The sequence below is a fragment of the Pipistrellus hanaki genome (genome assembly GCF_964339955.1).
Source record: "Pipistrellus hanaki genome assembly, chromosome: 11".
In the NCBI taxonomy this organism is placed as follows: Eukaryota; Metazoa; Chordata; class Mammalia; order Chiroptera; family Vespertilionidae; genus Pipistrellus; species Pipistrellus hanaki.
In genome coordinates, this window is record NC_140513.1 from 367,542 (window position 1) to 378,241 (window position 10,700).

At 71.4% G+C, this 10,700-nt stretch overlaps 3 protein-coding genes across 10 annotated transcripts in view; 1 reads left to right on the top strand and 2 right to left on the bottom strand.

The window, feature by feature from the left end:
• Window positions 1–6,826, top strand: part of GRIN1 (glutamate ionotropic receptor NMDA type subunit 1) — a 29,763-nt gene extending 22,937 nt beyond the window's left edge. For 2 of the 8 annotated variants that reach the window (XM_084898500.1, XM_084898502.1), the window contains 10 exons: window positions 144–308; window positions 633–751; window positions 856–968; window positions 1,059–1,207; window positions 1,311–1,468; window positions 1,700–1,861; window positions 2,367–2,476; window positions 2,592–2,737; window positions 3,848–3,958; window positions 5,653–6,826. In XM_084898500.1, the coding sequence (XP_084754626.1) occupies window positions 144–308; window positions 633–751; window positions 856–968; window positions 1,059–1,207; window positions 1,311–1,468; window positions 1,700–1,861; window positions 2,367–2,476; window positions 2,592–2,737; window positions 3,848–3,958; window positions 5,653–5,769 (1,350 nt within the window). In that variant the 3' untranslated portion in view covers window positions 5,770–6,826. The remainder of the gene's footprint in view (window positions 1–143; window positions 309–632; window positions 752–855; window positions 969–1,058; window positions 1,208–1,310; window positions 1,469–1,699; window positions 1,862–2,366; window positions 2,477–2,591; window positions 2,738–3,847; window positions 3,959–5,652) is intronic. The other 6 variants (XM_084898501.1, XM_084898504.1, XM_084898503.1 and 3 more) reach the window with 3 other exon arrangements.
• A 56-nt stretch (window positions 6,827–6,882) lies between these two features.
• Window positions 6,883–8,431, bottom strand: LRRC26 (leucine rich repeat containing 26). Its single transcript, XM_084898508.1, has 2 exons — window positions 7,311–8,431; window positions 6,883–7,227 (listed from the first exon to the last, which is right to left on the bottom strand). Exons 1-2 carry the CDS (start codon window positions 7,987–7,989, stop codon window positions 6,908–6,910), a joined length of 999 nt encoding a protein of 332 aa, XP_084754634.1. The 5' UTR covers window positions 7,990–8,431; the 3' UTR covers window positions 6,883–6,907.
• TMEM210 (transmembrane protein 210) lies at window positions 8,431–9,678 on the bottom strand. Its single transcript, XM_084898509.1, has 5 exons — window positions 9,570–9,678; window positions 9,314–9,449; window positions 9,088–9,129; window positions 8,557–8,998; window positions 8,431–8,522 (listed from the first exon to the last, which is right to left on the bottom strand). The coding sequence occupies exons 1-4, from the start codon at window positions 9,652–9,654 to the stop codon at window positions 8,866–8,868; spliced, it is 396 nt and encodes a 131-aa protein (XP_084754635.1). The 5' UTR covers window positions 9,655–9,678; the 3' UTR covers window positions 8,431–8,522; window positions 8,557–8,865.
• Window positions 9,679–10,700: the final 1,022 nt, after the last annotated feature.

Below are 10,700 nucleotides of genomic sequence, written 5' to 3' on the forward strand. Positions count from 1 at the left end.
TCCTTGTTGGGCGGAGTCTTGAGCGAGGGGGCCTTCCTACTGGGCAGAGTCAGGAGTGGGCGGGAACTCTGTTGGGCGGAGTCTTGAGCGACACAGGGGGCGGGGCTTCAGGTTGGGTGACCCCACCGGCTGCGTCCCCGCAGGTGAACAACAGCAACAAGAAGGAGTGGAACGGGATGATGGGCGAGCTGCTCAGCGGCCAGGCGGACATGATCGTGGCTCCACTGACCATCAACAACGAGCGTGCCCAGTACATCGAGTTCTCCAAGCCCTTCAAGTACCAAGGCCTGACCATCCTGGTCAAGAAGGTGGGCAGGGCCCGGCAGGAGGGCGGGGGTCCTGGAGGGGCGCAGGCAGGAGGGCGGAGGTCCTGGGGGGGGCCCGGGCAGGAAGGAGGGAGGTCTGGGGGGGCCCGGGCAGGAGGGAGGGGAGCCTGGGGGGCCTGGGCAGGAAGGAGGGGGTTTTGGGGGGGCCCGGGCAGGAAGGAGGGAGGTCTGGGGGGGCCCGGGCAGGAGGGAGGGGAGCTTGGGGGGGCCTGGGCAGGAAGGAGGGGGTTCTGGGGGGCGCGGGCAGGAGGGCGGGGGGTCCCACCCAGCGACGCTGACGCGCTCCCGCCCCCCCCCCCCCCGCAGGAGATCCCGCGGAGCACGCTGGACTCGTTCATGCAGCCGTTCCAGAGCACGCTGTGGCTGCTGGTGGGGCTGTCGGTGCACGTGGTGGCCGTGATGCTGTACCTGCTGGACCGCTTCAGGTGAGCGCGGCCGGGGGCCGCACCTCCCCTGCAGGGCGGGCAGAGCGGCGAGGGCAGGCGGCTGCCTCTCCCGCCCTCTCCCGCCCGCCCTCTGCGCCCCGCAGTCCCTTCGGCCGGTTCAAGGTGAACAGCGAGGAGGAGGAGGAGGACGCGCTGACCCTGTCTTCCGCCATGTGGTTCTCCTGGGGCGTGCTGCTCAACTCGGGCATCGGGGAAGGTGAGGCTGCGGGGTCCTGCGCCTTCGCCGCCCCGCCCGCCCGCCCGCCCGCCCTCCCGGGCACAGCTGAGCTGCCGCCTCCGTCCCCAGGCGCCCCCCGCAGCTTCTCGGCGCGCATCCTGGGCATGGTGTGGGCCGGCTTCGCCATGATCATCGTGGCCTCCTACACCGCCAACCTGGCGGCCTTCCTGGTCCTGGACCGGCCCGAGGAGCGCATCACCGGCATCAATGACCCGCGGGTGAGGCCCGGCCCTCCGGGGGCGGAGGCGGGAGGCCCATGGGGGTCACCTCGAGGGGGCCCGGGGCCGGGGAACCGCCGTGAGCCCACCTCTGACCCCGCAGTTGAGGAACCCCTCCGACAAGTTCATCTACGCGACGGTGAAGCAGAGCTCAGTGGACATCTACTTCCGGCGGCAGGTGGAGCTGAGCACCATGTACCGCCACATGGAGAAGCACAACTACGAGAGCGCGGCTGAGGCCATCCAGGCCGTGCGGGACAAGTGAGGGCGGGCCGTGCGGGGCACGTGTGTGTGTAGGGGGGCCGGGCAAGCAGGCGTCCACCTTAAGGAAAAGCGAGGATTGGGAACCGGGGGCGCAGACAGAGGCTCCGGCTGGCGGGACAGGATGGAACCGGGGGCGCAGACAGAGGCTCCGGCTGGTGGGACAGCATGCCGGGCGGGCGGAGGGCAGCCTGGCTGTGGGGGCTCCCATGACCCCGACCCCGCCCGCAGCAAGCTGCACGCCTTCATCTGGGACTCGGCGGTGCTGGAGTTCGAGGCCTCGCAGAAGTGTGACCTGGTGACCACGGGCGAGCTGTTCTTCCGCTCCGGCTTCGGCATCGGCATGCGCAAGGACAGCCCCTGGAAGCAGAACGTGTCCCTGTCCATCCTCAAGTGAGCCCGCCCCGCCCCGCTCCCTCAACTCGTTCCACTCAGGCCCCGCCCCTCAGCTCGCCCTGCTTAGGCCCCGCCCATCGACTAGTCCCAAGCCCCGCCCATCAAGGCCCCGCCCCAACTCACCCCAAGCCCCGCCCCAGATCCGCCCATCAACCCCCAGCGCCCAAGCCCCACCCCCAACTCATCCCGCCCAGGCCCGCCCTGCCCGTCAACTCGCCTCAAGCCCGCCTATTCAACTCCCCTACTCAGACCCCGCCCCCTCAACTCACCCCGCGCCCCCCCTCGCTTTCAGAGAGCCTCCCCATCCCGGTCCAGAGCAGACCCCGCCCCACCCATCAACTCGCACCCAATTCCCCCCCCCCCCGCCCCCCTTCATGCCCGATTCCGCCCCCAAAACTCGCCTCGTTCAGGCCCCGCCCCTCCTCTTGCTCCGCCCCTCAGCTCATCTCCAGGCCCCGCCCCCATCGCCCAGGCCCCGCCCCCACCGCTGCCCCGCCCCCAGGTCCCATGAGAACGGCTTCATGGAAGACCTGGACAAGACGTGGGTGCGGTACCAGGAGTGTGACTCGCGCAGCAACGCCCCTGCTACCCTCACCTTCGAGAACATGGCAGGTGGGTCTGCCCGCTTCCCCTGAACGCCCCTGAGGACATTGGGTGGGGTGTGTGTGTGTGTGTGTGTGTGTGTCCCGGGCCTGCGGCCAGCACTGAGGCCGGGCCTGGCCTGCAGGCGTCTTCATGCTCGTGGCCGGCGGCATCGTGGCCGGGATCTTCCTCATCTTCATCGAGATCGCCTACAAGCGGCACAAGGACGCGCGCCGGAAGCAGATGCAGCTGGCCTTCGCCGCGGTGAACGTGTGGAGGAAGAACCTGCAGGTAGGGCAGCCACCCCGAGGCCTGGCGCCCAGGCCCGCCCGGCCCAGCCCTCCTCCATCCCCACAGGCCGGAGCGTGGCCCTGGCTCCCGGAGCCGTGGAGCCGGACCGGAGCTGGGAGCCTCAGCCAGGGGCAGCGTCGGTAGGGGGCCGCCTGCGGTGGCCGCCCACCGCTGGGCCGGGCCGAGGGAGGCCACGTGCCCGCTCCGAGCCTCTGCCTGGCCTCTGTCTCCAGAGCCGCCCGCCGGCGCCCATCCCGTAGGAAGGCAGACTGAGGCAGAGTAAGACAGGGACCCGCCCGGGGGTAGCACGTGAGTCTCAGACGCATCTGCCTCTCCACCCTTGCCGCCCGCACCCCCCTCAGCGCCCGGGCCTCCTTCCTGGCTGCCTGCTGTGTCCTGTGCTCCGTGGGGTCCAGCTGGCCCTGCCCGCTGCCCAGGCTGCGTCGCTGGGATTGGCTGCCAGCAGGGGGCAGGCTGCATGAGGGGCAGCCATGCCCACCTGGGGCGGGGCAGGCAGTGGGGGGCTGGCAGAGGTCAGCCTGTGCATCTCTTCTCTTTCTCTGGGTGCCTCTCCAGAGCCTGTCCGGGGTGAAGCTGGCAGAGCAGAGAGGGAGGGCTTGGGGGGGATGGTGGCTGGAGCCCCCGCCTCTCATCTGCCCGTCTTGCTCTTAGGACCCGGTCGCTGCTCTTACTGGCGGGCACAGACCCGAGGCCAGGGTCCCCGGAGTGCCTCTGTCTGTCGCTCCGATTCATCCGGACGCCCACCTTTGGCCCCGCGGCCCCTTCTGACTCTCCAGGGGCCCCCGCAGGGTCAGGACGGCCGGAGAGCCGAGGGCCCCTCCTCCCGGGACAACTGCCAGGGAGCCAGGCGACCTCCCAGGAAGAGAGCCAGACGGGACCCCCGAGTCTAGCCCCAGCGCGAGGAAGGTCAGGCCCGACCGGGCAGGAGCGGAGGCCGCCCGCGCCCGCGGCACGCCCTGGGCCCGGCGGCCGCGCAGCGAGGCAGGCAGGAGCCAGGGCCGAGCGGCCAGCCAGCGGCCCCGAGGAGCAGCGAGGGCAGGTGTGGCCGTCCCCCTTAGCCGTCTAATCACTTATACATATTCATTTTAGGATAGAAAGAGTGGTAGAGCAGAGCCCGACCCTAAAAAGAAAGCCACTTTTAGGGCTATCACCTCCACCCTGGCTTCCAGCTTCAAGAGACGTAGGTCCTCCAAAGACACGGTAAGGGGAAGAGCGCCCGTCCCCGTCTCCGACTCTTCTCTCGCCCTGCGTGTCTGTGTCCCGTGCATCAGGCGTGCCCCCCCCCTCATCCCACCCACCACCCATCCCAACCGCTGTGGCTCTGCCTCATCCGACTCACCCGGCACACTAGGTCTCTCTCCAACTCTCCGGGCCCTCTCCGGCCCCCCATCGGCCCTCACGGGTCCTCGTCCCCATGTGTCTCTGCGTTAGTCCCCCATCCATGAGCCACGCGCCATCTTGAAGCTGTGTCATGTTGTTGGTCAGCCGGTCAGCCAGAGCCCCCTCCGGTGGCCGCTCCACTCACTGTCACACCAAGGTGCCCGCCGCCCTCGACTCCCGGGGAGGGGTGGCTGTGACGTCCCATCCGTCCATCTGTCCGGCTGCCGGGCCTGCACCCAGACACGTCTCGCCTGTCTCACCAGAGCCATGCCTGTTGCATCCCCTCCATGTGGTCTCTGTGTGGGCCGGGCTGGGGGCCGGGCCTGGCTCCCTCGGGGTGGACGGCTGGGGCCTGGACTTGGCACAGGCCCCCAGCCACAGGGGACCCTCAGGCAGGTAGTGGCTTGGACCAGAGGGGGCAGCCCCCACCCCAGGCGGAGCAGGGCTCCCCAGGAGGCACACCAGCTGCCCCAGAGGGTCTAAGGACGGGTGGGGGTGGCCTCCAGAGCAAGGGGCACAGAGGCCCCCAGACAGAGGCCTCCCTGGAGGAGACCAGCACTTCAGCTCCTGGCCCACAGGCCACGCCAGAGCCAGGCCTGCTGTCTGAGCCCGGGCTCCCTGCCCTCCTGCCGTGGGCATCTTGTCCCAAAAAAGCTTCCCAAAGCGACCCAGTCTTGCTAGGCGCACCCTGGTCCCAGGCGGGAAGGGGGCTGTGTAGGCACTGAGCCCACAGGAGCGTGCTCCAAGGTAGCAGTGGGTTGGCACCCTGCCCCATGCACAGGAGGAGGGCAGGCCCCCAGGCCCCCTTGGCACAATGTGAATTGAAGGTGAAGCCACCAGAGGGCACCAAGGCCCCCCCCCCAATGAGGCCCGTCTGCCCCTCTTCCTCAGGGGCTGGTGGGTAGTGAGTCGGGGGGGCTGGAGTTCAGGCTGGGAAAGGGGGCAGGGCACAAGCCAGGGCACCACCAGGCAGGCAGGGAGAAGAGAGGGTGCACAGGCCCAGAGTGGTGAGGGTGGGCAGTCCAGGGGTGAGGTGTCCCCCCATAGCACTTTGGGAAGGCAGCCTCAAGGAGCACACAGTCCCACAGGTGAAGCTGCTTCTGGGGTGTCACTGCGTGCTGCCCCCACCCCCAGAGCAGGCAGGCCCGCCCCTACCTGGTCCAGGTGCAGCTCAGACTCTCAGGGCCTTCTGGACACACCCGAGCCTCCCTGGACACCAGGGACCACCCCAGGCCAGCTCCGTCCCCCCCCCCCCCCGGCATCCGGGCCTGGCCCTTCCCTGCAGGGTGACGGGGAGACCGGGCGGGAGGGCAGCCCGCTCCCATGCGGCTTCGGGGGGCACCTGCTGGAGGGAGGTCTGGGTGGGGGCTCTGGGGATGGGGGGTCGGTCCGGCTGCTGAGATCCTCTGCCCCGTCCTGTGGCCGGTCCGGGCCAGGGTGGCACTGGGCGCTCAGGGCTGGGGTCCCGGTGGCCGCGGGGCCAGCGGGTATTGATTGTTGGTTCTTATTTATAGAGCACCGGGGGTGGACGCGGCGCTTTGCAAAACCAAAAAGACACAGTGCTGCCGCGACGCGCTATTGAGAGGGAGGAGGGCCAGCTGCAGATGTGTGCCCGTCATAGGGAGAGCTGAGACGCCCCGCCCGCCCTTCCGCCCCCCTCCCCCGCAGACAGACAGACAGATGGACGGGACCGCGGCCTGGCCCACGCAGAGTCCCGGAGCACGACGGGGTCAGGGGGAGGAGCGCCCTCAGCCTCCCCCAGGCCGCGCCCGCCTGCCCGCCGGCCGGCCGGCTGGCCCACCCGCCCAGGCCCCGCGCGTGCCCCCGAGCGCCGGCTAACGGGCCGCCTTGTCTGTGTATTTCTATTTTGCAGCAGTACCATCCCACTGATATCACGGGCCCGCTCAACCTCTCAGATCCCTCGGTCAGCACCGTGGTGTGAGCCCCCCGGAGGCGCCCACCTGCCCCGTTAGCCCGGCCGAGGACACTGATGGGTCCTGCTGCTCGGGAAGGCCTGAGGGAAGCCCGCCCGCCCGAGACTGCCCACCCCGGCCTCCTGCCCGTCCGCCCGCCCTGCTGCCCGGCGGGCAGCCCTGCTGGACCCAGACGCGCCAGAGCCGAGCTGGCTGGGCAGGGCCCGGGGTGCTCCGGCAGAGGCAGGGCTGGGTCTCTGAGCAGGGAGAGGGGCTAACCTGGCCCCAGGCAGAGAGGCTGGGAGCAGAGACTGAGCCCCCTTCTTCCCGGGCCACACCCAGAGCCCCAGTGTGGGGCCTGTGGCCCCTGGCGGCTCCTAGCAGCCTGGCTCCCCCCTCTCCTCTTCTGACCTCCCCTTCTCCCCATGACCCCTTTTGCCGACCGGCCCTGCCCTTCCTTGACTGCAGACCCTGACTCCCCAGCGGCAGCCTTCCCAGGGGCTCCCTGGGGCTCCCGCTCGCTCGGACCTGCTCCTCCAGACTGACTGCGCCTCCCTCCGCCGCTCCGGCCCGCAGCCCCGGACGGCTCCCCACCGCTGGCTGCGGCTGCCCTCCGCCCTGCCCGCCACCTGTACAGGCCCAGCCGCCGTGTCCGGTGCGTGCGCGCCGTCCCCGCAGCCTGAGCGCGATGCGCGCTGACCCTCCCCGAGCCCGGAGCGCCGCGCGCCGCTCCGGCCAGTGTGTGCCGTGGTGATGCCTAAAAGAATGTACAACAGCTCGGTCTGCGTGGCTTGTTGACCCTGGAAGGGGCGGGAGGAGGGCGACGGTGGGGGAGGCTGCGGGCCGCCGCGCCCACTCAGGTCCCGGCGGCGGCGGCGGCGGCGGGGCTCCCGGGGTCCGCGGGCGGCGCCCCGCGCTGGCCGGCGCTGGGAGGTCGTCTCCGCGGGGCGCGGGCGGCGGCGCGCTGGCGACGCGCGCGGCAGGCGGTGACCATCAGGCCCAGCGCCAGGCAGGCGGCCAGGCTGGCGAGGAAGCAGAGGGGCCCGAGCGCGTAGATCACCAGCAGGTCCCGCGGGGCGAGCGGCCGCGCGCAGTGGCTGAAGGCGGCGTCGGGGAAGGCCGTCAAGGGGCGGAGGGTCAGGCGCCCCGGCGACACGCAGAGCAGCGTCTCGGCCTCTGCGGGACACGGCGCGGCGTTAGGCGGAGGCCGGGCGGCAGCGGGGCCGCCCCGTCCCGCCCCGCCGGCGCCCCGGGCTCACCTGGCGCGGGCCCCGGGTGAGCGCGCAGCCAGGCGCAGAGGGGGCGCAGCGCGCAGCCGCAGGCCCAGGGGTTGCCCCGCAGGCGCAGCGCGCGGAGGGCGGGCAGGCCGGCCAGCAGCCCCGGCGCCAGCGCCGACAGCTCGTTGTCCCGCAGGCTGAGCGCGCGCAGCAGCGGGAGCGCGCCCAGCGCCGCGGGCTCCAGGCGCGCCAGCCGGTTGCCCGCCAGCGAGAGGCTGCGCAGCGCGCGCAGCGCCGAGAAGGTGCCGGGCGCCAGCGCCTCCAGCTGGTTGGCGCCCAGGTCCAGCCGCTGCAGGGCGCCCAGGCCCCAGAAGGCGCGCGCGTGCACCCGGCGCAGCCCGTTGTCGCGCAGGTCCAGGCGCAGCAGCGCGCCCGCGCCGGCGAAGGCCCCGGGCGGCAGCGCGCGCACGCGGTTGCGGTCCAGCAGCAGGTCGCGCGCGCCGGGGCTCAGGCCGTCGGGCACCTCGGACAGCGCGCGCCCCGAGCAGTTGACCTGGCCGCCCGGCGCGCACGCGCAGGCCTCCGGGCAGGCGGGGGAGCCCGGGCTTCCCATCGGGGTCCCCGTCGGGGTGGCCGCTGCCGGCGCTGGAGCCCGGACCGGCCACGGCGACAGCAGCAGCAGCCACAGCGGCGGCCAGGAGACAGCGGAGGCGTTCGGCATGGGGGCGCCGGGGGACCCGCGGCGGGAGCGCCCTCCGCTGTGTGTTCCCGGAGCCCGTCCGTCCCTTCTGCGCGGCGCAAATATGAACTCTCCCGCCCCAACGCCGGCAGTTCCTGTCCGGGGCCGGGCCGGCCTGGGGCGGGCACTAGGCACGGGGCCAGGGCCCAGCGCGGCCGGCCACCTGTCCCGGAGCTGCGGCTCCTCTCGGCCCCGCGCCAGAAGCGGCGCAGGCGAGGTGTCCCCGCCCTGGCCTCGCCCCACACCCCGAGCTCCTCCGAGGCCTGAGCAGCTGGACCCCACACACAACTCCCGCCTGGAGGCGACGCCCCAATGGCAATGGGACCCAGTGCGCCCTGCTCCTCGCGGTCTCTCCCCGTTGGGAGCTCAGTGAAGATACACAGTCCCGCCCCCCAGTGGGGAGGTTTCTTCCCGGAAGTGCAGGACTGGTATTGCAGGAGCATGGGGGGGTGGGGCGGGAGAGAAGGGGCGCTGAGCCTGGGGGACAGGCCCAGCGGGGGAGGGAGGCTGCTCACCTGAGGCTGGGGAGACAGGCCTGCCCCCCCCCACCCCACCCCAAGGACTCCCCTGGAATTCAAGGAGACTGTGGGTTGGGCAGGGATACCACCAATTCTCACGGCTGATTGCACCTGCCCTGGGGTTTTCCGAGGGATGGGCGGGGCCAGGGCCCTCCAGCCTCAGGGCTGGGTTGAGGCTCCGCTGGAGGAAGTAGAGGACCGGGCTGTGGCTCCCAGCCCTGGGGGGAGGGTGGCCCTGCAGGTGCCTGAGTTCTGGGGCCCACCCCATCACAGGGAGGGGCGGGAAGGAGACGGAGAGAACAGTAAATAGGACTTCATTTCCCTCCCCGGTGGCCACCGCCTACTCGGGCAGCGGTGGGCAGAGAGGCTCCTCCAGGGCCAGGCCCTCGTCCTCCGCGGCGAGCTCCTCGGAGTCCATGAGGTTGGACTCCACCTGCACCGTCTGCAGGTCCAGGTGGTCCTCCTGCACCAAACTGCGTGATGGGCCGGTCAGTGCCGCCCCGGCAGGGAGCGGGGAGCGGGGAGCAGGGCAGGCTCACCCAGGGTCCCCCGCATCACTCACCTGGCCTCCATGGTGTCCATGTTGGAGCCGGGGCACGTCTCACTGGGGGGACGAAGAGGGTGTGACTCCCAGACAGCTGGACTGCCCCCCACGCCTCCCCCAGCCCCGTCTGGGAGCGCCAGGCCCGGCCCCTGTGACTTCCCATCCTGGGGGCAGGAGACCCCTCGGCGGGACCCAGGGCCCGGGGCCGGCAGGGGGCCCTCCCCCGGCCGTGGGGCGCACACACCTCCTGGCTCGGATGACGCCCACCACCACGATGACCAGGGCGAAGAAGCAGCTGGCGCTGATGCCCACCAGCACCACCAGCAGCGCGATGAGGGCCTCGCGGCTGAGGCCCAGGCTGCAGTCGCAGTGGGTTCCAGCTGCAGAGATAGGGCCCCCATGAGGACCCCCGGCCACCCCACCCCGGTGCCCACCACGGGGACGTGGGCCCACGGGGACGTGGGCCCGCGGGGCCGCTGGGCGAGGGGCGGGAGCGGCACCTGCAGCTGGGATCAAAAGGGACAAACACGTGAGGCCCAGGGGGCTGCCGAGCAGGCAGGCGTCGGGCTGCGGCCAGAAGGCCATGTCCAGCCTCCAGCTGACCACGCGCCTCTGACGGAACTCGGGGCAGGCGCTGACCTCACAGTGGGCCCTGAGGCAGGGAGGGTGGGGGCAGGGCCCAGCCTGAGCCTCACTTGCCCTTGGGTGTGGGGTTGGGGCAGGGAGGGTGGGAGGGCCTGGGAGTCCTCAGGGTCCCGTCAGATGGAGGCAGAGGCCACCTCAGCTGTGGGGCGTGGGGCGGGGCAGGCCCTGTGGTGGTGGAGACGGTGTCCCAGACCAGGCAGCTCACCGCGGCTCCCAGGAGCTTCTCTCAGGACGGCCACTGCTCAGGTGGGGCCTGGTGACCACTGTCACCGCCCTCCTGCCAGGGCCGGTCGAGCAGAGCCCGAGGATGGCCAGGAAATAGCCCTGTGCCCTTGCCCTCGCACTGGCTGTTTGGGGGAGGGTCCGGCCCGTACCCAGGGATGCCCAGGTCTGAGGGCCCCAGGGGGTCCCCAATCACCCAGAGGAGGTGGGAGGCAGTGCCCACAGGTCACCATACTCTAGAGGCAGGCGGCTCAGAAATGGCTGCGGGTAGTGTCCTGGGCTCAGGCCCCTCAGAGGGTCTGGTCCCTGCCAGCCCCCTGCAGTCCAGGCCAGCACAGCCCAGGGGACTCGCCTGCCAGCTGGCACGGCCGAATTCACCTTGGCCTCCTCCCCACCCGCCTACACGGCCCCTCTGCCAACACCCAGGCAGCAAGAGTTAGTGCCCGCCCCGCAGCGGACCACGGGCTGGGGGGCATGGCTGCGTCCCAGCCGGCCACAGGTCATTGGGACCTCCCTGACCGACACAGGCGCCCCCCTCTGGTGGGGCCCAGGGGACCTCCTGGCAGCTCCCGACACCTCTCCACCTGCCGAGTGCTGTGACCTGACAGGTCACACCGCACTCACCGAGACGCAGGGCAGGTGTGCAGGTGGCCCGTGCCCGGGGCTGGCACTGGCACCGGCCAGGCCGGTCCGGCAGGTTTGCATCCTGGTTAGGATGACAAAGGCGCCCGGCCCCGTGCCAAGCAGATGCTGTGTTTGTTGGG